The sequence below is a fragment of the Taurulus bubalis genome (genome assembly GCF_910589615.1).
Source record: "Taurulus bubalis genome assembly, chromosome: 2".
NCBI lineage: Eukaryota > Metazoa > Chordata > Actinopteri > Perciformes > Cottidae > Taurulus > Taurulus bubalis.
Window position 1 is genome coordinate 8976944 of NC_136590.1, and position 23119 is coordinate 9000062.

Below are 23119 nucleotides of genomic sequence, written 5' to 3' on the forward strand. Positions count from 1 at the left end.
TGGGACCCGCAGGCTGTTGACACCATGACGCAGATGGACTACAAATACAGCCTGCTGGGCTCCGCAGTGGACGACTACCGCAAGAGGCCGTTGCTCCTGCAGGTGGACGACACGCCCATGAACCTGTTTGCAATCCTGGAGGTGAAGCGGGAGCTGCCGAGGCGCTGGAGCACGCTGGGCTGCTTCCGCAAGATCCGGCTCTACAGCTTCCTGTTCGGCCTGGCCGTCATGTTCCTCATCATGGCTTCGTACATTCTGACAGGTGACAAGAAGGGCCTCCTCCTCACCCCATCACCCTACCACTTCAGCAGCCTGATCAGCCCGGGACCGTTTGCCTTCAACCTCTCCTCAGTCAAGGACTACGCACATATCAAGCTGGTGGTGAAGTCCATCACATCCAAAGTGGAGTTTCGCAGCAGTCGACAGCTCCCGGAGCTCAAAGCACTGGTTAACAGTGAACCCCATGTGAGTTTATCCATCCTAATATACTCAGCGACATCTTGAGGATGTAAATTCTATCCCAAAAAAATTTGATCTTGTTGTCAGATTGATTGCCGTAATGAATACCTCAGTGTTTTATAATGTACATGTTATCTCTCCATTTGAATCCTAATACAAACAAGTCCCAGCCTGATATTGATCTCTCTTTTAATTGACAATCTCAGATGTGTCTTGAAGCATAATTAAATGCTAAGTGAAAAGGTGACTCAAATCAGTATTCATGCCTACATGCTGTCTACACCGGGTTCAATACAGATACATTGTTGCAATTCCCCACTGGTTGCAGCTTCTAATTTAATTTATAAAGAGATAAAATTGCTCAGAAAAGCCTTGTATAACACTTCATGTCACACCAGATAATTCTCTCCCAATTTTTTTTTTGCGCCAGGGATTTAAAGCTCAAAGTCACCCCACATCCAACACATTGGTCCTGTGGATTCCTCTCAGTGTCCGTTTCACCTCAAAGCCTGATTCAATTAATTGTTAATCCTAATGATAATGGCTTGTGCTAGGGCTAATTTGCAACATAACTAATTTCTTATTGAACCAGTTAATGAATAGGAGAGTGTGGCCGCGGGACAATCAATACCCCGTCTGTGGATGGATCCGGTATTAATTGTCCTGAAAGTAGCCGTGTCTCACAGGCTGTGTCACAAAAGCACGGGCCTTTGGTTGATCACCACAAAATTGTAATAACTTGTGAAAATATGTGAAAAGAAAAAGACTGTCGGACATGTGTGTGTCACCTCACTTCTACAGTTGAGGATGAATCTGCTTCGCTCAGGGCAGGTCTGAAAGTACTAGGACAGGTTCACTTTTTATTTTTCGTATTGATTCGCTTGAATCCAACACGTGCTGAGGGGTGTCCACATCCATACTGGGTAAACAATAACTAAGAGGTCTTTTTTTCGGCTGGTGCATCAGAACAACGATACAAGTTTGAGTTTTTGTAGAGCCAAAGGGGGCAGATAACAAGGTGTCGTCCTGCTGTCGTCTCTTAATATAGCCTTCAGACAGTCTTTATATGCAAAAGATTCTACACCAAATATAACAAAAGAACATGACTGTATTCAAGTTTATGTTGACTAATCATTTCTCTCTCTCCTGAAGGACTGTGTATAAAACAACAACAAAAAAGTCCAATTCCTAAATACTGTCTGACTGCATATATGCATTCATATGTTCACTCACTTGTGCCTCTGCATCTCTGCCAACTGTCGGCCCCTCCAGAGACTGTATCCTCCCGCTCACACTTGTCACTAACGTGCAGCTGGATCCCACACAGATGGTGTTTGCCTACACCTGCCTGTATAAATTAAACAGTTGAAGCAAACGTCTTCCTTCAATGAGTCCGTGAAATGACCGGACTGTTTTTCTCTTGTTTAGCCTTAGCAGTGGTGATCTCAAGGGTCACAGAAGGCTTTGTCTGAAATGGTTTCATGTGGTTGGGGAGTACGGCGACTTAATTCGGCCCCGCTTTCTTTGCTTTTACAGATGTTTTCTGCAATCCCACGCAAATTCCTGCCTGGCGTCAAGAACCCGTGCTGGTATGAGGAATATACTGGGAACGTCACCTCGGACCCTTACAGGACAAACTTGTACGCGCGCTACTCGAGGCGCTTCCGGACAGTGTTTCAGCACCTGAGGAACACTTTCCGAGAACACTTGTATCACCGCGATGGGAAAGTCTACCGCATGCGGTGCCTTCCATATTTCTATATCATCGGCCAACCAAAGTGTGGCACAACGGACCTGTACGACAGACTGAGGCTGCACCCTGACGTCAAGTTCACCACTTTCAAAGAGCCGCACTGGTGGACCCGCAAGAGGTTTGGTGAGTAAAGAAAAACTATAATTTGCTGTGGCTGAGGCCTTCGGGCTGGTACACAATAATGAGAGCCCGAGAGCATTTAAAGTGTGAAACGTGGCTCTCTACAGTACATTATTTTGCTAGAGCCAAGCCTCAGGGGGCTTCAGAAAAGCACTCGGTGACAGACGTTTGAAGGGGTCTCATCCTCAAAGGCAAACCTGTCTGTTTTATAAGCATCATTAATGCTATCTCCTGTATACTTGCTGTCATCATATTGTGAAGATGTGTGGATTGTAGTTACTAAATTCCATGATTTATATACATGTCAGTAGTTAATTGGGGGAAAAGTCCTTTGGATACTGACTGACAATTTCACGCTCAGTCAAACTGACAGTTCTGCTTTATCAAATATACCCAAAACTGCAGCCGCAATTATATTTTTTTTTAACAATGTGAAACCTATAGCTGGTTGTGAGCCCTGGATGTGACATTAATTATGTATCTCTCGATGCACGCAGTTCAATCTCCCAATGCAATTAACTGAGAAATGAATATTCAACCGTTCTGTGCTGTGCATGAGAATAAAGTTAAACTGTTTATTTTCTACCTGAGAGCTGTTGGCCCCCATATTTATATCTGATGGTGCATTTAACCGCTTTATCGCCTCGTACTTTCAACATCTCGATTGCTGATTTGCTTTTTCCGTTTTCCCCTTCCTGTACGCGGTCATCATATCACAACTTACCGGCACCACTTCCCCATCCTGATGCACTGATACTTGCACGCTGAAGGTTGAGCTCATGCGGTGGCTGTGCTCATTAACGGCTCAACTGGGACGATATGCAGAAAGATCTAGACTAACTGCTCTACTCCGTCATCTGTGACATAGATGTGTCTCTGTGGTGGAAGGGACTTGAAAAGAGCACCTGACAAATACAGCACACGGAGCCTCCTCGCACACTTTGAACCCACATGTATAGACGCACTGTTTCCTGCTCTCAGATACACTTGCAAGATGTCTTACCGCAATGAACTTAGCTCATTTTATTTTACACCTTTCTGGCTGCTCTCTTAGCACACCATGGATTTTAGTTATCATTTAAAAGATTAACAGAGCAATAATGCATTTATTTAATTAGACAGCAAATCATTTTACTTTATTAGGGAGCGGTTTCTTATTTTCCAAACGCTTAAAGGCCTTCTTCAGGATGGTATTTGTCTTTTTTTAGGGAATAGTTGCCAGTTGAGCAGGTGAAGACTTATGCATTGGACACATAATCACCGGCATGTTTCAGTTCAGACTTTTTAGGCACGCACACACACACACACACACACACACACACACACACACACACACACACACACACACACACACACACACCTACACACACACACACACACACACACACACACACACACACACACACACACACACACAAAACAATGATTCCTTTTACACAGCACTTCAGTGAAGGCTAAGCGAAGCAGAAGGAAGTCCAGTATTATAAAGCTGTGAGGGGTTGAGTCACCGGCTCTATTCACCTGAGTGAGAGAGAGCTACTGCCACAATCCTGGTTTACGCTGTTGGTTTTCAAGGACTTTGAACAGGTGGTAATATGTCATTTTCCCAAACAAAGAGATAAACCCTCAAACTGTGGGTGGAGAGGTACGAGCCGCCTCGCAGCCGGCATCTGGTCGAATGGCGCTTCTGTCATCCGAATGTGTGGATGCCATATTGTGTTTACTTCACCATGTGCATCTGTGATGTTAAAAGAACCACCGCACCACCACAGATGGGATTAAAAGCCATGCGAGATCTGGGAGTGCGACTGTATTTGGTTGAACTGAAAACCCTCTGTAACCCCTCCCTTATATCTTGCAGATGCTTTGTTGCACTGCTCATTTGATTTGGTGACTTTTACCTAATGACACACAAACAAAGCCTTGAGTCTCTAGTCTCTAGTCTCCAATTAGTGCCAAACAAAGCAGTAACACTTTTTATTTTAAAGAAACTGAGATTCTAAATGCGTGTTGTGTTTTGCTCCCAAAAGAAGGCAACTCATTATTCTCAACACCTATCATGCGTTTTGTTTTGTTTTATAACTGAAAACAGCCATTAAGACTCATGAATAATGGAGCATCTTCAGCGGCTCAAGATGTAGGCATCAGGAGTGTGAGTCGGTGTGTGTGCGTGCGTGAGTTTCACTGAAGTGTGTCTGCATTTGTGAAGAAATAGAAGAAGGAAAGAAAATGTGAAGAGCAGCAGTTAAACTGTAGGGCACCGATCTGTTCAAAGTCAGTTCTGATTATGAAATCAGAAGCAGATTGGATGACTTTATACAGAGTTGAAAGACGCGGGGAAGCGAGTAGATAATCTAATTCTCTTTTAAGAACAGCAGCTGCACTATCACATCAGTGCAGCGTGATTTTTAATGGTAATTTCTCACCGAGGAGGACTTATTCTTCTGCGCAGCGATGACTGATACGTTCATTTTGTTTTGCCTGGAGCTATCTGTCTAAACATTTCTTAATGATTTTAATAATTTCAACCGGGGGGTGGTGGGGTTTGGCGTTGGCCACATTTTCCAAAAATGTTATCAAAATTCTTACTGCAGAAATCAAAAGGAGGCTTAATCTAATTGTCGTAGCCAAAATGATCCTTTTGAAGTTCATCCAGTTGCTGACTATGCCACTAATCCCTCTGAGACTAACGGAAACCTAACTGGATTGATCAGTCTGCATGCAATACTTATTTTAATGAGATGTTCAGTTTGAGTTGATAATTATTTGAACCTCATAGCGCTGCGGGATGTGGATGAGCAGTTTTCCTTAATTTATCTGCCTTGTGTTGGTGTTTTTTTCAGCCTGGGATGTTGCGTAGCAGTAAATGCAGCTGTATCCCAAGGACTCAGGTCCCTCTCAGTTATTGCCCCATCCTCATTCATGCTTTCATCTTTGCTGCCACTTTCCTTCTTTCACTCTCTCCCTTCCAGTGTTGCACTTGGAGCTGTGTGCTGATAATCAGCCCTTTTCTCTTAAGACATCCTTTGAGAACACTTTGAATTCAAATGGTCTTGTTTTGTATTTATTTATTTCATTCCCCCTCGAGGCTCCGCTCATCCGATTCATGTGAAAAGGTGATTGGATGTGATCCGCGTCACATAACTTTCTGAGAGGAGCAGTTTGAATGTCTATTTGAAAATTGGATGACGTTCCATTCATATTAAAAAGGCAAAGGGATGAAAACAAAGCCCTGAAGCGAGACGCACACAAGTGCCATCACACCTCATACAAGTGTAACCAATCTGGATTAGTAAAGATGCCGGCTGGAGGTTTGGAGACTTTACTAGAGTCTTCTAATCATGTTTTCCTGCTAGCTAGAGAACGGTGTTTTACTGCGACACCATCAAAGCATCACTGAAAGTAACAGACGCCTGAGCTAGCTCATTATCCTTACACTGCATTGATACTCCTATACCCGACCCCGAATCCCCACAATTGCCTGGTAAATTGTAATTATGCTGCCAGACCACAACAGCACAGATGGAAAACACATTTTCCAATCCTGCATTTAAAGCACACGCTTCACATCGGCCCTTAATTGGAAACAGGGACAATTGAACAGGGTGCAACAATCCTGCTGAATTTGGATTGGAACTTGGATTTAATTTGGTCACCCCAAAGTCGAGCCAACACAGGAGCCCTAATGGCCTCCTTCAGAGTGATGCTTGATGGATACTCACCGATCTCAGGGCTACAGATTCTCACCCAAACTATGTCTAATCTTGATGATTTTGTCGCCTCAAAAAGAGAAACATAAGTCCATCTCTACTTTCTGCAAAGTATACACGATTTGATAACTTGCAATCCAAAGTGAACATGCACTAGAGATGTATTTGTACTGTAAGAAGTTGTTCTATAATCCGTGTCTTCCTCCTCCCCCAGGTATCATCCGTCTGAGCGAGGGCTTTCATGATCGATACCCGGTGGAGGACTACCTGGACTTGTTCGATCAGGCTGCTGACCAAATCCAGAGAAACCTCACAGTGAATGCCAGTGGAAGTCCCAGCCAACCTAACATCATCATAGGTAAGCGAAATGACAGTCAAACCATGTTGGTAAAAACGTTTTTGAACTAATTCACTAACTTAGTTTCCTTTGAGCATGTCAGCATCAAATTGATGCGCTTTTCTTTCCATATCGTAACCAATGGCCAGAGGATAAGCTTAAAAAAAGCAACGGAAAACAAGGCGTGCAAAGGTCACAGCCACAGGATCTGTAATGTAGAAACTGTTTTGTTAATGCCTCAGCTTGGATTGGCAATGAGTTGCAGGAACTGCTGTATCTGGTGACAAAAAAGGGTTGTGTCACATTTTGTGGTGTTTTTATAGACTCTGGTATTCTCCCTTTAAAAAAAAAAAGACTGGCTATCCACTTTGATATTTTCCATCGCATCATGGGCCCTAGTTTACATGGTTTGCCTCTCCAGGGATTTATCAGGAATGTAGTCCAAAGTCCTGGCTCGATCATAAGAATCTCAATCAGGGCAAATCTGGGCATATTTTAATGGATTAGTATCGAATATCGATGGACAAAAATGTGGATGCAGTTTCCAGAAATAAGGGTTTTCCCTTCCATTATATGTGAACAGAAAATCACGATCTCTCCTCTGCTCCGGTGTTTCACTGAGAGCGAGGCTCAGTTGATCCACTCACACATTCACGGTTATGTGGAAGAGGCCCACTGCGATGGCTAGCTTAGTTTAGCCCTGAATTTGCCGATTGGAGCTTTCCAACGAAAGCCCCAGATCAGAGGCAAATTGGTGCTCGCTGGTCAAAGAGACAAAGCATTGGAGGCTCATTGATGCTTCACCTAGCGGGCTAAATATCTGCGCTGATGGGGAACTTCAACCATGGAGAGCGAAGGACACGTGTTGATGGGTAAACCTGGGGGAGGAGCCGCCCGTTAGTCATCGAAAAAACTGAGAAATTTGACACAAACAGCTAAATATAGATAACACCTTATTTTACACAAAAAAAGAATCGGTGGAACTTGTTCAAGACGCCCCTATTCCAGTCCCTGTGGGATTTGGTACAAAGACAAGCTGAGACTCCACCAGCCTCTCGTTATTTCTTTTTTACGAATCAACTACCGCCCAATATAACACTGAGCTCATTTTATACATTTTTAATTCTCCAATAGTCTTAAGATTAACAGAACCCCGGAAACTAAACATCAAACACAGCTTTTCACACCAGCATTCACGTGAAACTCAGCAACCCTTTTGGGTTGGCACATGACACGCTAATGAGCGACTTCCCGACGTCGCGATCACGATAAAGCTCCTCGGATCTATTTCAGAATGACTATCTGAAGCGTTGCAAGTTAGTGGGAAGATAAGAGAACGCGGTACTATTGACGGCGTGTAAAACACGGCCTACCATCTCTAATCAGATCTCCATGCAGTTTTGGTTGCACAAGCATATCCTGTTCAGTGTAATCTGTACCTTCCTGTTTCGTCAAACATCACGTCAAGAGGACAGCTGCAGCCGCCTCCCTCTGCTGTATCGTATTAGTCACTCAGGTCATGTATTGCCGCTGTGATCTGTGCGAGGAACGCGGGCCGACAATATTCTGGGCCGTCGTCGGGCTACAGCCGACGGCATTTTGCTCGGGGAGACCTGTCACAGTGTCACTTGCCTGGTACTTCGCTTGTAATCTCGCCTGCAATATTACAAAGCTGCTATTAAAGCAGCAGGTAGTGAGGCTGAAGCACAGAGCTGCTCCGTAGCAGCCACTCTCACTCAGGTGAATAGAGCCGGTGACTCAACCCCTCACAGCTTTATAATACTGGACTTCCTTCTGCTTCGCTTAGCCACTTCACTGAAGTGCTGTATAAAAGGAATCATTGTTTTGTGTGTGTGTGTGTGTGTGTGTCAGGACAGCAATAATATCCAAAGTGGGGTGGAGAAGTCTTTCAAACCTCCGTCCTCTATTTGCATATCCTGCTTCCAGCACCTCTGCTTCCATCCGTCTCTGTCTTTTACCGTCATCCAAGCACACAATCTCAAAGAGCTGCTCGACTGCGAAGAAAAACTGATTTAAAGTTTTCGACAATAGCCTTTTCAGACTGGACTCAGTTGGTGCATTGAGCGCAGCTTAGCGTGCCGCTCTGTTTTGTTTCCCTCTTTAAATAAATAATTCCTGTAAAAAGGAGGGGGAGTGGGCCAAAAGCCCCACTCAGTATTCACACCGTGCCCTGGGAGAGCCCAGCAAGGTGCAGGCCTGTGGCCAGGATCCTGGGCTTCCTACTCTCTTCAACCGCCGGCCAATACCAAAGGCGTGCCGGTCTGGCTCCGCCATTTTTTTCTTCCCCATTACGGCTTCTCCCCATGGGGCAAAATAAGCCCTTTTAATGGACACAGATACCTTTAAATAGACTTGATCAGTGTGTGTTATTTTAAGCACGATAGCATTAGAAGCGATCCCGTTTCACTCTCACCGTTGTCATCACATTAAAAAAAGGTCCTGGCTATCATCCCTTTCTCTGAGGAAGGGAGGCAGATAAGGCCTGCGTTGTGTTCCCTGCAAATACATCACAGCTTCACTTCACAGATAAGAGGATAATGAAGGCACAGACGGCCTAATGAATCCTGGATATCAGCACAGCCTGATAAAGTTTCTGCTCTCAAATTGTTTGAGAGACGATGTCCTCTGACTCGTTATGAGCACCCGCTCTGCCGCGGTCTTTCCGCAATTTTATTCGCAGCTTTTCTTTTGTTTTTGCTCTTGTTTTAGAATCTTTTGTTTCATTGACTTGTCGCATGCGTGTCGGGAACATGCCGTATCTGTTAGTTAGTTCCAGCCGTGATTCAAAGGTATAAGTTGAAACAATCATACATTCATCTATGGATTATTACTTTGTTATTTAAGAAGACACTAATTGGGGAATTTATCAGTTTATAACGAATACAAAAATGAGTGAAAATCGGATAAAACAATAAAATAAACTGCTATTATATATTATATATAATATTGGATGTTAAAAAATAACATACATCCTAACTTGAGAGAGTTTAGCGCATAATCATAATCAACCGCATTATCTCTACCATCAATGTCACAAGAGTGTCTTGTTTCCTGTACATTCAAATTGCAGTTTGTTTTTAAAGCAGGAAACACTTTTTTTTTCATGCATGAGGACACCACATGCTTTTGGAAATTGGCTGAAACTAACAACTATCTTCATTATCAATATCTGCTCATTATTTTTTTGATTGATCTATTATTTCTATATTTATTAGCCTATAAAATGTCAAACTTGGCAGCATCGCCAAAGATGATGCTGACCGAAAGTCGGAAACCAAAAAAGATTCAATTCACAATAATATGAGAAACAGAGAGAAACAAGCAAATCCTCACATTCGAGAAGCTGCATCCAATAAATATTTGGCATTTTTTACTTTTCAGTTCATTGGGGTTCAAACCAATTCGCTGCCTTGTAAACTGTGAAAATCCCCTAAAAAAAAAACAGAAACAGTGAGCCTTGCATATCCAACTACACACATCAAATGCAACACCAAAGAATGAGAAAAACAATAAACAATGTCTGTGTATGTTTGGTTTCATCCCTGCATAATTGTATGGCGGCCTGTGTGCATGGTTTTATTCCAACCACTGTGGGTGTGTTTCTCAGGAGAAGCCAGCGCGTCCACCATGTGGGACAACAACGCCTGGGTGTATTTCTATGACAACACCACAGAGGGAGAGCCTCCCTTCCTCATCCAGGACTTTGTCCACGCTCTGCAGCCCGACGCCCGCTTCATCATCATGCTCAGGGACCCGGTGGAAAGGTGAAAGCAATCTCCGTTTTTACTGCCTCCCACCGCACACCTGCACTAAGATGCGTGCCAGTAACGATGCAGATACAGCTCTGACTCGCACACCGCCACCTTTGTGCCTCCATCATAGCTGTTTACACTGCAGATACAGACAGTTACTTTTCATGTTTACAGGAAACAAAAGATGTGCGTTGCCTTTCACTCAGCCTGGCTGTCACATACTGTGTGTAATGTTTCATAATGATGCCTTTATCAGAGCCGCGGATAACCTACTGCTGAATGCCTGCTCGTATGACTCTAACATTGATTTTCTATGAAACTGTTCATCATTACTCAGAATGATTTTTCATATTGCTACAACATATATTCTCAGAGTCAATGTGTGTGTCCATATCATGCAATTGTTATATTTTAAAGCTCACAGTCCAAGGCTTTCAGTTCCATATCCCTTATTCCTGTTTAGTTGTACATCATTGGTGTCTCCAGTCGAGCTGGATTTCATGACCACTTATTTTCGAGTATCGTTCATTCAATTCCATGAAAAGTGATCCTTTGTAGAATACCCAATCTTGGATCATTTCAATAGCAGTCATTTATTTGTGCAATAGCTATCCAGTCCAGTCCGAGGTTGACTGCTCAGTTATATTTAATCAAGTCGTTAAGCCTTTGTCTTTACTTTGTGCCTTACTGTTAACTACTCGATTTTAGATGCGAGACAAACTATGGATGAAAACAGTAAAAAAAAACTAGTCATACGTCCTCTTTTAACAAAATGAAATGTTCATGTCTCAGGGTCAAATTTGTTACAGAGCATCTCCGTTGTCTTGCAGGCTCTACTCCGACTATCTTTACTTCGGCATCTCCAACAAGTCTGCGGAGGACTTCCACGAGAAGGTGTCAGAGTCGCTGCAGTTATTCGAAGGGTGCCTTACGGAGTACACAATGCGCTCCTGTGTGTACAACACGACTGTCAACAACGCCATGCCAGTGAGTGCACCCCTCCCTCCCGCTTTCGTCTCGCAGAGGGCCGCAATTTAGCGACCGGCGTATTAGCTGGTGGGAAGAAAGAAATAGGGAAAAAAAAAGGGAGTGAAAAACACAGATGGAGTGGAATCCACACTTCATTAGCACACGCGAAAGCTCGCAGGGCGGACATTATGAAAGGGATTGGCATTAGCAACACTGTTGAACCACCGAGCGTCTGGAGCCTCTCTTTGTGTTGGAAAACCAAGTTTACCAGTGGTGTGAACTAGCTTCTTACTCACAGAAAAGACCAAGTCTTAGTGTCAGGCAGTGCTGGGCCCCAGTGTCGGGGCCCCGGCCAGCTTTTCCCACAGTGCGTTGAGGCAGACTGGCAGGGGGAGGAGGAGACCGTCCTCTTTTGGCTCCGCCCCCAGCCTGCCGTATACAAGAGGTCCTCCTCTCCAACTGCCACTGACAAGCTTCACGGCCTACTCACACCGCTGCTGGCCTAAATGTCCATCCATTAATGTATCTTCTGAGTTATTAGACCATGTAAGAAGCCATGTGTGTAAAAAGACATTTCAACAAGAGTTTGTTGCAAAATGCAAAACGCGCTTGTGAACTCTGATAAAAGATGAGCGGCAAATGTATTTTTGGGGATTGTTTAAGATATATTTTGAGAACTAGCCATCACAAGTTACCAAGGTGACATTTTTTCACCTTCAACAGTCAAAAAAAAATCCAAAGATATTCAACTATAACTTGAGAATGTTTGTAATTTTTTTAAATGTATGCCTAATGGGTCACAATAATGGGGTGAAACGAAATACAACGGTAGTGATGCAGATTTCTGATCCTAAATGAAATGTAATCTTTCTCAAATCCCTCAACCACACGCACACACACCACATGATACCAACACTTGTTCACATGCCCACACGGTGCCTCGCGTCACCCAGCCGTACGCAAGGGGAAGATGAAAGAGCATGCTGGGGTAGTTCCCTCCTTCGGTCTCCCTTCCCTGTTCATCCCCTTAAAATAAGTTTAACCCATGCATTCAACCCTGTGCCCTTCCACTGAGGTGGTGGTTGGCTTTGATAGAGCTCACTTATCTCCCATTGATCCTCCCTCAGGTCAGGTTGCAGGTTGGCCTGTACATCGTGTACTTAATGGACTGGCTGACCGTCTTCAGCAGGGAACAGATTCTGGTCCTGAGGTTGGAAGACCATGCCTCGAACAGGAAATACACAATGCACAAAGTCTTTGACTTCCTTAATTTAGGTGAGTAAGCAACACATCCCTACATACAGTCGGAGCCCGGCCTGTAATCATCCCCTCTGGTGATTCTGATCAATACAATTAACAGATCGCTAAAGAAGTAGGGATATGTGAAAAGTCATGTCAGGATGTAGTTAAAAGTACTCAAGGGAGGTAATTAAGGGATTCTAGTGTCTACCATGTTAACAAAGAGCAGTGCATGTACGGCATTTGAAAATCCTGTTGATTTTAAAGTACTTGGAAGCTTAGAAATGAAAAGATGAGGTTCTGGGCTTTTTTATACCTTCTATACAACACTTTCTGTGTCAAGCTTTCCTTGGGGTGTACAGTAGATTGCTTTAAGTAACAGGCCAGTGCTTGTGTGCTGCAGTCATAATACAGTCTTGCCCTCTAGTCTGGAAGCCCCCTCGTCTCACTGGTTCATCCCACAGTCGAGTTGCCCCAAAGCGCCGACTTAGCTCTTCAAAGAGCTGCCAACACCAGCCAAGATGCGATTACCTCCCAGAGCGTCAAATCTGCTGCTCAGAGCACAGCTGACACACAGTGACAGAGTAGAGTCCTGTAACTGTATTTCTGTTCCATTTGTTTAGTGCTGCTGCGAAATCTGAAGTGGAAGGAGGGGATGTGAAAGAAGTGTTTGTGTGTGTGTGTGTGTTTTACAGGGCCTCTGACGAAAGAAAAAGAGTCAGAGATCACGAGAAGTCCGGCATCAAATACCAGGAGGCCGGCTGACAAAAACCTGGGACCCATGCTGCCCATCACTAAAGAGATCCTGCGGGATTTCTACATGCCGTTCAATGAAAAATTGGCCAAAGTGCTGCGGAATGACTCTTTCTTCTGGGAGAAGAACTCGAAACTCTGAACGACCCGCCTACCCGCCTACTTCGGTTAAAAAAACCACTGATGTGTCAGCCGACCCCTTCATCAGAGCTTCATCTCTCTCAAGTGCCCATGGAAATCAATGTCTTTTTATATAAATTATTTTCTAAGTTATAAAAGCAGAGATGAATCAAAGATAGAAAATAGCACAAGCGAGTATGGTGATTTTGTGTGTGTGAGAGAGTGAGAGAGAGAGAGAGAGAGAGAGAGAGAGAGAGAGAGAGAGAGAGAGAGAGAATGAATACAGGAGAGAAAGAGATGTCGGCAAGTCTTGATTGTTTTTTTTTTTGTGACCAGATGTACAAAATTAAATAGTGAATTCAAAGATATTAAACGAGAGTCCTGTGTCGGTCTTTTTTTGGTTTGGTTTGATTCATTAAAAAAATTATACGTCTCACAGAGCTGAAAAGATGACGCCTATTGTAATAGTTTTGACCTCCTTGTCGGACATTCCTTGCTGGAATATATCCGAGCAGATGCAATACTCACCCTTGTTAATAAATCAGAGTCCCCTTATACTAGCGAGAAAAAGCTGAATTCATTCAGCTGTAATCAGAGCATGAGTTTAGTGAAGCAACACCGCCCTCTACTGGAAGTCACATAACATTACCACTAACTTCGGCCCCATCCAACAACACTAATGCTGCTGAGACCAATAATAGCAGGCCAAAGGTTAAACATAAAAGACATCAAATGGAATAAATTCAATCCTCAAATGCAAACTTTAGACATTAATTAGTATTATAATATTAAATAAGTTTAAAGGGACATCTAAATGACAAATATTATTTTCTGCCCGAAGTTGAGTGAGTCAGGTAGCTGACAGGCTGAAAGGCAGCCATTACTCTGATCAAGCCTTCATAACAATTTCCTCTCCCTCTCTTAAATGGGTGTCACAAATGAGTGTTACAAATTAACAAGCGTGAAATTAAACAGTTTGTGATTGGATAATCATTTGAGGTTAAATCTGGCAAAATGATCAGGCAAATGAAACAAAGATGTTTGAACTCCCTACACTCAGCTACCCAGGGTTACAATATAACTGTGAACAAATCAACAACCATGTCATGCGCTTAAAAACCCTGCCAAGCACTGCTGAACGTTTAAAATTGAGGAGAAATTATACTTTGACATACTGAAATACTGAAGTTGGAACATACACTGTTTCTCCACCAGAGGGCAGACTGTGTTTATGAATACACAGTTAAAACATGGACTTTGAGCTTTAAGTAAGTGCAGCAAAAGTGATCTAGAATCAACATCCAGATGATTTAATGTTCTTTAAAAACACAAAGCGCCACCCATCAGGAGTTGTGCATCTCTGGCGGCCGCTTAGACGTCCTCCATAAACTTCACTTCAAGACAAACGGACCAAGATACCACTGGAAAACCTTCTTTTCATAAATAATCTGAAACCTGCAATCACACAGATTTAATAAATGTGTGATTCTTGTTGTTTTCAAAAACAGGGAATGCAGCTCTTTCACAGTAAGACCTCAAAATGCCAGCAGCTTTAACGACTTCCTCCACGATGAAATCAAGACAATCTGACTGGGGCGAAAAGCGACTGCAAGTAATTTGCATGTTTTGTTTGGAGTTCCGCTTCAGCGAGAGCCTCCAAATAACTTCAATTTCCTCGGAATTCACCAACATTATCAACGCTTCTTTCATCCAAGAGCTGTATCTGAATACAATGACTGACAGGAAACTGGACTCCATAGACTCTTTGAGACACACATTTAGCCAAAAGATCCCATTATTTTGCATTCCTTTGCATTGTGTCAGGTAGTATTAGCAGTCTGTCAGACACAAGAATAATTCAGTCGACCAGCTCATGTGGAACAGATGTATGATGCTAGAATAGTTGATATTTGAGTTGAGCCCCATCACATCCCAAAAGGATACACCAAGCTCAACACAGCGGATACTGAGGAGTGCTGATGATTAACTTCACCACAGAGAACTTGAGCTCAGGGCCAACAGGTGGAGGTGGAGTTATGAAATGCTATTTGAGCAGAAGCACAGAGTGTGCAGTGTCCGGCAGAGATTGCAAAAGAGCCGGACAGGAGCAGTGCAGCAGGGACCATGAGGAGGGTAATGAACTAAACCTTTATCCATCTTCAATGTGCAGACCAGCGACAGTGTCAATGTTCCCCAACAAAGCACTCCAATTATTGTCGATGGAAAAATCAAAACCCAGCAATCCATCTCATGTGACCTCTGCAGAGAGATACCACCAACTTTTTCATACCAAAATCAGACGACCATCAGGGCATGGAGATTCGCTTACAGCAGCCATGTTTACATATTTCTATAGCTAATACACAATAAAGATAAACAGTATCCATCATCATAAATCAACAGCATGGAAAATTCACAAAGCATGCTTTATGACAAACCAAAACCCAAAAGAAAACAAGTTCAGCCAGTACAAGTAAGCTGAATAATTCATAATTAAAAGCCTACAAGTGAAAAAATAAACACTTCACATAGATATGGCAGCAACATTAAAGCAGTCCATTATTTCCTCCTCAAAACTGAACTACTTTTGGCGGGCTCGCTTGTTCACGACGCTCTAATGTTGTTTTGTTAGCAGAGCAGCATGTTTGCAAAGGAGTTGCATGGCAGCCTCACTGAATAAATGGTAACACGGTATAGGTGCAAGTTTTCAGTTTAATTAAACAGAGCGTTGGATATGTGCTGCAGGAGTTCCAGTTTGTCATTAGGAAGTGCAGCCGCAGTTGTGTGACTCGATACGCATCTTGCTAGTTTCTTATTGAAGGCCTATGTATCCAACAGGTCACCGAACTGGTCACGTTATGATTAAGCTTGTGGGTTGAAATGCACCTTGTATAAGGAGAGGGTTATAATAAACCAACAATCAGTATTCCTTATAGCCAGAGCTTGATATTGCTTTTCCGCCTGTGCAATGAAAAAGTTCTCACGTTAGATTTTATTGTAAACGTGAATCTTGTCTCTGGAAAGATAAGTGATATTCAGTTTTTTTCTTTTTATAAGAAAAAGAAAAATCCCATGAAAGACCACAACTAAATGATTATTCCTGTCTGCCAGACCTCCATTGAAATGCACTGTTTACTCTTGTTTGAGAAATAATTACTACAAATGACAATGCCCAGTACAGTTTGTTTTAATTCCAACTATAGGCTATATTTGTGACCACGTTTTTATAAGATTAACATCCTCAGAAGGCACTCCGGACTCGGGTCTGCCACAAGCAGTGGGGAAGTCTTAAAAGATACAAAAGACACAAAGACATAAGAAAGCAGTGTTGGTTTTGGTCTCGTCATGGGATTTGTTGACAAAAAGCAACAAATGAAATGACGCCGAACCTCTCCTCGTATGGTTAGAAACACAATTCCATTTTCACTTCAACAACAACAGTGCTATGGGTACAAATCTTATTAAACAGGAGTTATTGATCTAATGACACCAGTGATATGCACTTTAGAAAAAGCTGTAAGCTGCTGCCACCTCCTTTCTCAAGTCGGCTCTGTCGTCCTGGTTCCTGTATAGATCCTCCGTCCTTGAAAGAAGACGTCTCGATGCCGTCCCTGCACCTGTAATACAGGGCGTCACATCAAGGCCACAGTCATGGGATTCACAACAGGATGTTGGATGTGGCTGGAAGGCACTTTGTACCCAGGTCCATTTCTCCTGTCAGTTTGGATAAGCTTTAAAGCGGGGCTTTGGACGAGAGGGCCTCTCTCTCTCTCTCTCTCTCTTCTACGTCTTTTCTATTCGCTCCTCAGCAAGTTCCTCTGAACACCTCTGCTCTTCCTTCTCATTGTACTTTAGCCCTCTGTCCGATACATCTTTAATTCCACTGTGGTGGCGGGCTTTTTAATGTGAGGGATGTTTGTCACTGGCCCCTCAGTTATTTTCCGAAGTTTAAGACCTTTTAACCATGACAGCCAGGGAAGAAAATGCTGTCAAAGACCACCAACAACGTCACGCTCACAACATCTGCTGCTCCTAACGCCCCCATGATCCTGAGTGAAAACATTAAACAAAAAAGACTATTGAATCACGGCTCTGTGCCTCAGTTGTTGTCAGCGTTTAATGAAGAGCGTCTTGAGAAAACAAGAAAGAAAGTTTGCGCAACGAACATTTGCTCACCCATCAAGGTGATTGAGGGCTCTGATAGCCTGCCAGTTATATTTGAAGACGCTGTGTGAGGCCCAGTCGTGCCCGCTGATGATGGAGCAAGCGAGGAATGCAGGAAACAAACAGACATTTGTCAAAAACTTGGTGAGATTTGTTCGAGAAAATTAATAATAAGAGCGATTATTCTCTTTTATAGTACACGCAATACTTTCAAAAGTCAGTTGAGGATATTAAGCTGAAAGAACCTGCAAGTCCTCTTCAGTTCTCTCACATTTGTGGGATATTAGATGTTCATCCCGAAACATCTGCTTGTGATATACAGTGCTCTGCAGTTGTATCTGTATTGGACACATGCTGTAGAAATGTAATTGATCCCTGGCGTAGCGAGTGATTACTGATTTGTCCTGCTTCTTTCTACACTGCCATTGTGAAGAATTGTCAAACTTCTTGCAGTTATTTTTATGTTTTCGGGCAGTTGGCATTTTATCTGTAAAGATTGTTGCCCATTTAGACTCTTTTTAAAATCTGTTGGGCTATTCCTCCAAAGTCACGGGCTGCCAAGATCTTCATAAATACCTCAAACCTCATGAACTCCTTTTACTGCATGTGTGCATCGCTTATTTATCCGAACGGTTCTGTTTAGCGTTGGCAAGTCTACATATGGCTGAATTGATCAATTTTTTATTTATTTTTATCAGACGTTGGTCTGAACAAAAGAGGACGTGCTAAACCAGATGTTTCTTCTCTGTTTTTTGTTTTTTTTCTGGCCTCACAGGCCTCTTGTGCCCTTGCAGTTGTGTCATTGTTCAACAAGGTTTAATGGATACAGGGTCATTGCTCTGCATTAACTCCCACCAAAGAATCCAGCCAAGCATCCACAACAAGGACAGCACTTCTAATGTGGTTACATCTGTAACTGGGCGGACTGTCTCCTTGCAGCAGCTAAACGACCAGATGTCCTTCAGAGGGCCGTAGAATGTGCACCACTGCTGTCCAGATCCTGAAAACAGCTGTATTATCAAACCCTTGAGGATGCATTGATAGAATCCTTAGCCTTTTAGAGGTTGACACTCTTTTCACTCCTTTTATCAGTGGGTCAACAATTCTTTTAGTAATGATTTCTACTTCCCCTGAGACCCGACACGTTTGTGCAGCCAAGAAAACAACGACGTTGCAATAAAGAACACACAGTAATTAAATGTGACATCAACTCATACGCTTTTAAGCTCTTGCCATTCAAATGAAACACTGTCACTGTTATAAGATGGGAACATCTGGTCTTTTTCAGTCACATTCAGCTGGAACATGTCCCATTGAATGTGGACAAAGAATTAGAAACACAGGTGTTCAGGAAGGGAGGGTTTCTGGGAGGAAGTGTGGCTGTGCTGAAAGAACACGTCGTATCCAGGCCACCGGGTAGTAAAAGTGACAACGCTATCGAGCAGCTCGAGGTCTGAGTGGGGAAAGGTCTTCAAAAGGGGAGACATTACAATCTCCCCAAACAAGCAAACATGTAATAACAACATATTGAACAAACTTGAAGGACTATGACACAATAAATAGTTTCTGCAGGGATACACAAATATTGCTATAAATGGACAGAGCCAATGCAGAAAGAAGAAAACCATAAAAACAGGTTATTGCCAGTGTAAAAGACAGATGTCCAAGAACGTTTTGTCTCAATTGGCCTGCATAAACAACTTACTGTGCATGATGAAAAGCTATTACTCACATACCGGTGAAAACATTTGCTAAGACATTTTTCTAGTAACTTTTACAGATTATTGCTTTTAAGCCAGTAGTCTTTACTTCGACCAATAAGAGGCAGTAGAAATAAGTAAACACAACACTGCCGTATTATCACCTTTTTAAGTTGACATAGCAAACTGTAGCTTAGTAATGCATCTTGCAGATATGTGGCAACTTTAGCATTTAGTTGGAGTCATGTTAAGAATGCAAGTGAAATACTCAACTTGGTTTGGCACTACAAGTGACTCCTTTTGCATATGCATATATATATATAGTAATGTGATCCATATCATCATATTGCACAAGCCTTAGTGTGAAAATACAGGCTGGAGGGACTCTTTGATTATGCATGCATTCACAAGTTGCACGTCACATGACTCAAACATCCTCTCCATATCAAACAGTCCTTCTTTATTGTCTGTACTTTTTAGTTTTTTTCTCTCTTTAGTGGAAATGGTGACACATAATTTCACAAAATATCAGGTTTAAATCTGCTTTGATTCTGTATGGAGTCATTGCAAAAACAGAAGATAGAAAAGTGTCTCACTGTGCTGTACTAATCAGGATAAAGTATACAATTTCCTCAACAAAAACATCTAATGAAACTGGATGAACCGAACCTACTTCAAAACATCTGCAATCTGCTTGAGCGCTAGGCAGCATACTATAAATACCCCCACCTGCAGCGTGGTGTGATCCTGCTACTCTAAGTTACAACATTTGATATATTGAATATATTCAAACCAATAAAAAATGGCTTATTTTTTTTTCTTGACTTGGCTGGTAAAAAAAGGTTGTGAGTTCCAAGAAGAATACCAGGAGAGCGTAAGCCGACACAGACTTCAAGACCGAAGGCTTCAACAGTGCACTGTGTGCACGTCGGTCTAGCAAATTGACCATTGCCACGTTTCACATGGTTTCCATGGACACAGAAGAAGTACTGCTAAGATCCAACACCAGCCTTTTACTTTCTTCTGCGATCAGAAATATTCACAGAAAGAATTGAACCAAGTTTGAAAGTGCATACAACTAGAATTATTCAGTTATAAATTTAGTTTCCATATGCGTTTAAAAATCCATAACACTACGAATAATGCGATGAGACCTTTTCAAACCCTCCTTCCTTATTCCTTGTCTATGTAATTAACATAGCACCAACTTGAGATCCAAACACTGACAGCATCAATGTCATCACTGTGGGGAAATTCAGCACGTCTGTCTTTCAGTTGAAGATGAACCGAGACTTGGGTTTCTCTGCCTGTCTGCATCTCGGGGGAAGCCAATATTTGAGATTCATCAGTAATGAAACGCACGTGATGTAAAGTCGTGAATCCAAGGTTGTGTGTCACATTACATTTAAATGAATAAATAAAAAACAAGACAAGGCGTCTTTGTCACCCAGGGGTGTACCTGTTCGTCTTCAATGAAAATCGGAAACTCTTAGACATTTTGGCCACCAGCCAGTTTTGACACACTCAAGGTTATGTTTGATGGATGATCACAGAAGGTGTTTGCATGCATACAGTTGTGTCTGCATGTGTACAGAATGTGTGAGATTGCACACATTAATCAGAGTCTCCCCTCATGTAAAAATGCAACACAAAAAAACTCCACATATGGAAGCAACTGTGAGCCTATTACTGATTCATGTTACATGTAAAAAGCATAGTGCAGTCAGTGTTTTGTATTGCACTTGCAAATTTTTGCTTTGACACATTTGTCAGGGAACACTTTGCCTTATCATGTCCCCCTTTACAGCGCAAAACCATCATGCATCATTCTCTCCACCCTCAGATTCTCTGTCTCAAACGAGTCCCCGTTTCTCATCCATCACAAGGTGCAAACACAGCAGCAGGAAGGCATTTGCCACTGAGCCTCCAGCCTGTCACTCTGGGCCCTGACGTCCAATTAATGAGAATTCAGCCGAGGATTTTCTCCCCAGAAGAGATTATGGAGAGAGGCAGGAGCAATCACTCTCCCACCTTTGGTGTTCTTCACTGAGAGACAGCTATTGTCACAACATCACTGCCTCCATAGCCGGATAAGCAGCGGTTTGATCTGCTTACTTCCGACTGCAGCAGGTATTTTAATGCAGACATTCTGTCTGTCATAGACAGCCAGTTTAGGGAAACATGCCATGCTTTAATAAATGACGACTGTGCCTAATTAACTTCTAAACTACAGTTTACTCTGTGAAATCCATGTGTGTGGTGGCATAGATCACTCTTGCAGAAGGTGGAAGATATACAGGGTTTATCTTTATTTGAAGTACATTAAGAACAGCAGAAATTAATTTATAGAGAAAATAAAATAAAATTAGCAACATTCTTGAAGATCCCTTTAAGAAAGAAACGTCTGCGTACTGGCTATATTTTGTAATGTGAAGGCATAATTTAACAACTGATCTGATTTGAGAATGAGAGTTAAAAACCTTATGAAATAGCACTTCAAAATGAACACAACCCATTCAGTGCTTGGTGGTGGTTGGTGTCCTGAAACCACAACACACACAATCTGTCACGTTACCATCTCTAAATGCTGGTGAACAGACAGGTCTGTAAATCCTTTGCCATACATTAATCTCTCCTGTGGAGCAGATCTGCCTCCGTGTCGTCATGCATGTGGAGAAACCTGACTCTTGAGAGCTGCGGCGGTTTTAACGTGTGCAGGGAGGGAGAATATTTCAATGTCTAAAAAGCCTTTGAGGTAAAATGCTACAGCTCTCTTTGGCTGCCTTCCGCGTTTTGCTCCTTCCGTTTCCTCCCTCGATTCTTCCACCCAGACAGTTTAGGATGGGTGTTGTCGAGATGAGGAGTGGGCGAACATCCAATGCCTGCGTAGCTGGCGAAGCACTTTGCCAGTCGAGCATAGAGCCTTCCACCCTTGAGCTGTCCACCCACTCCAGATCCTGTTCAGCCTGCAGCCTGGGTCTCCTTTAGCACCATTCCGAAGCGATCAGTCTCAGGTGTAAAGTCTGATTTCCATACAACCTATTCAGAGTTCTTCTGTATGCAATAACTATCCACATCAGTTATATGTAATGAAGCAGTGCTTTTGAATTGGGCAGCGTCCATACGGGGCACCGGGCTTGTTATGGGATTATTATCTTTGCCTCAGTGTGTCTTGCCTCAGGTTGACTAAATGTCAGGAGCTGTACTTATTAGGTGTGCAAATGCTTTGCTCCTTTTGACTAAATATGTTAAGCCCAAGGGGTAGACTCCATAGTCTCTGCTTCGAAATACTCCAAATGCTACTTAAATGCCAAATATAACACATTGGGATCCTTCATCTATCTTAAATATAAATATTTCTAGCTGGAAAAAAATATGGTTTCAATCAGGAGTGTGTTGGCTTTAGGCTTGTTTTTGTCTTCTTGTGAAAAGTGAGGCTCAATCAGCTGCCGCAGTCATGTTTGTGTGTGTGTGTGTGTGTGTGTGTGTGTGTGTGTGTGTGTGTGTGTGTGTGAGAGAGAGAAGGAGAGCAGAGCTTCATGAGGAACAGACAGCACTGATGAGATGAGGTGTGACACACGGGGCATCCAGTTAGACGGGAGAGTTTGTTCCAGCGGCTTGTTAAGGTGTAAATGACTGCAGAGTCCAAACAGGCCTTGGTGGAAACTAGAACAGCCTGAGCAAATGAAGCAGCTTGAAGAGGAGCAACACGTTAATTAGCTTTCCCAGTAAAGGGATATCATGTCGCGTGAGACGACATTCAACGCACAAAAGTGCACTTTTGCTAAACTCCAACAGCTGCACAGCCAGTGTGCTTCGCTCTCCGGGACAGATGACTGCTACTGTTTGTTTGGGAGAGTTTTTTGTTCTGCCAGTTTGGACTTCAAACACACCCCTGTGCCTGGATCAGGAAACGCGCCTCTGCTTTTCCTTTGGACACCAAATTGCAAACTGGTTAAGAGCAGTTTAAGCCCCCGAGTTGATTCCCCCGCAGGAAAGAAGAAACTTTCCTCTGGTTAAAG

At 42.9% G+C, this 23119-nt stretch overlaps 1 protein-coding gene across 1 annotated transcript; it reads left to right on the plus strand.

The window, feature by feature from the left end:
* Window positions 1-24: 24 nt before the first annotated feature.
* Window positions 25-13532, plus strand: chst15 (carbohydrate sulfotransferase 15; the record flags this gene model as incomplete). The annotated part of the gene is made up of 7 exons (XM_079237468.1): window positions 25-465; window positions 1996-2335; window positions 6257-6400; window positions 10008-10164; window positions 10983-11139; window positions 12249-12396; window positions 13056-13532. 7 exons carry the CDS (start codon window positions 25-27, stop codon window positions 13253-13255), a joined length of 1587 nt encoding a protein of 528 aa, XP_079093594.1. The 3' UTR covers window positions 13256-13532.
* Between the last annotated feature and the right edge of the window lie 9587 nt (window positions 13533-23119).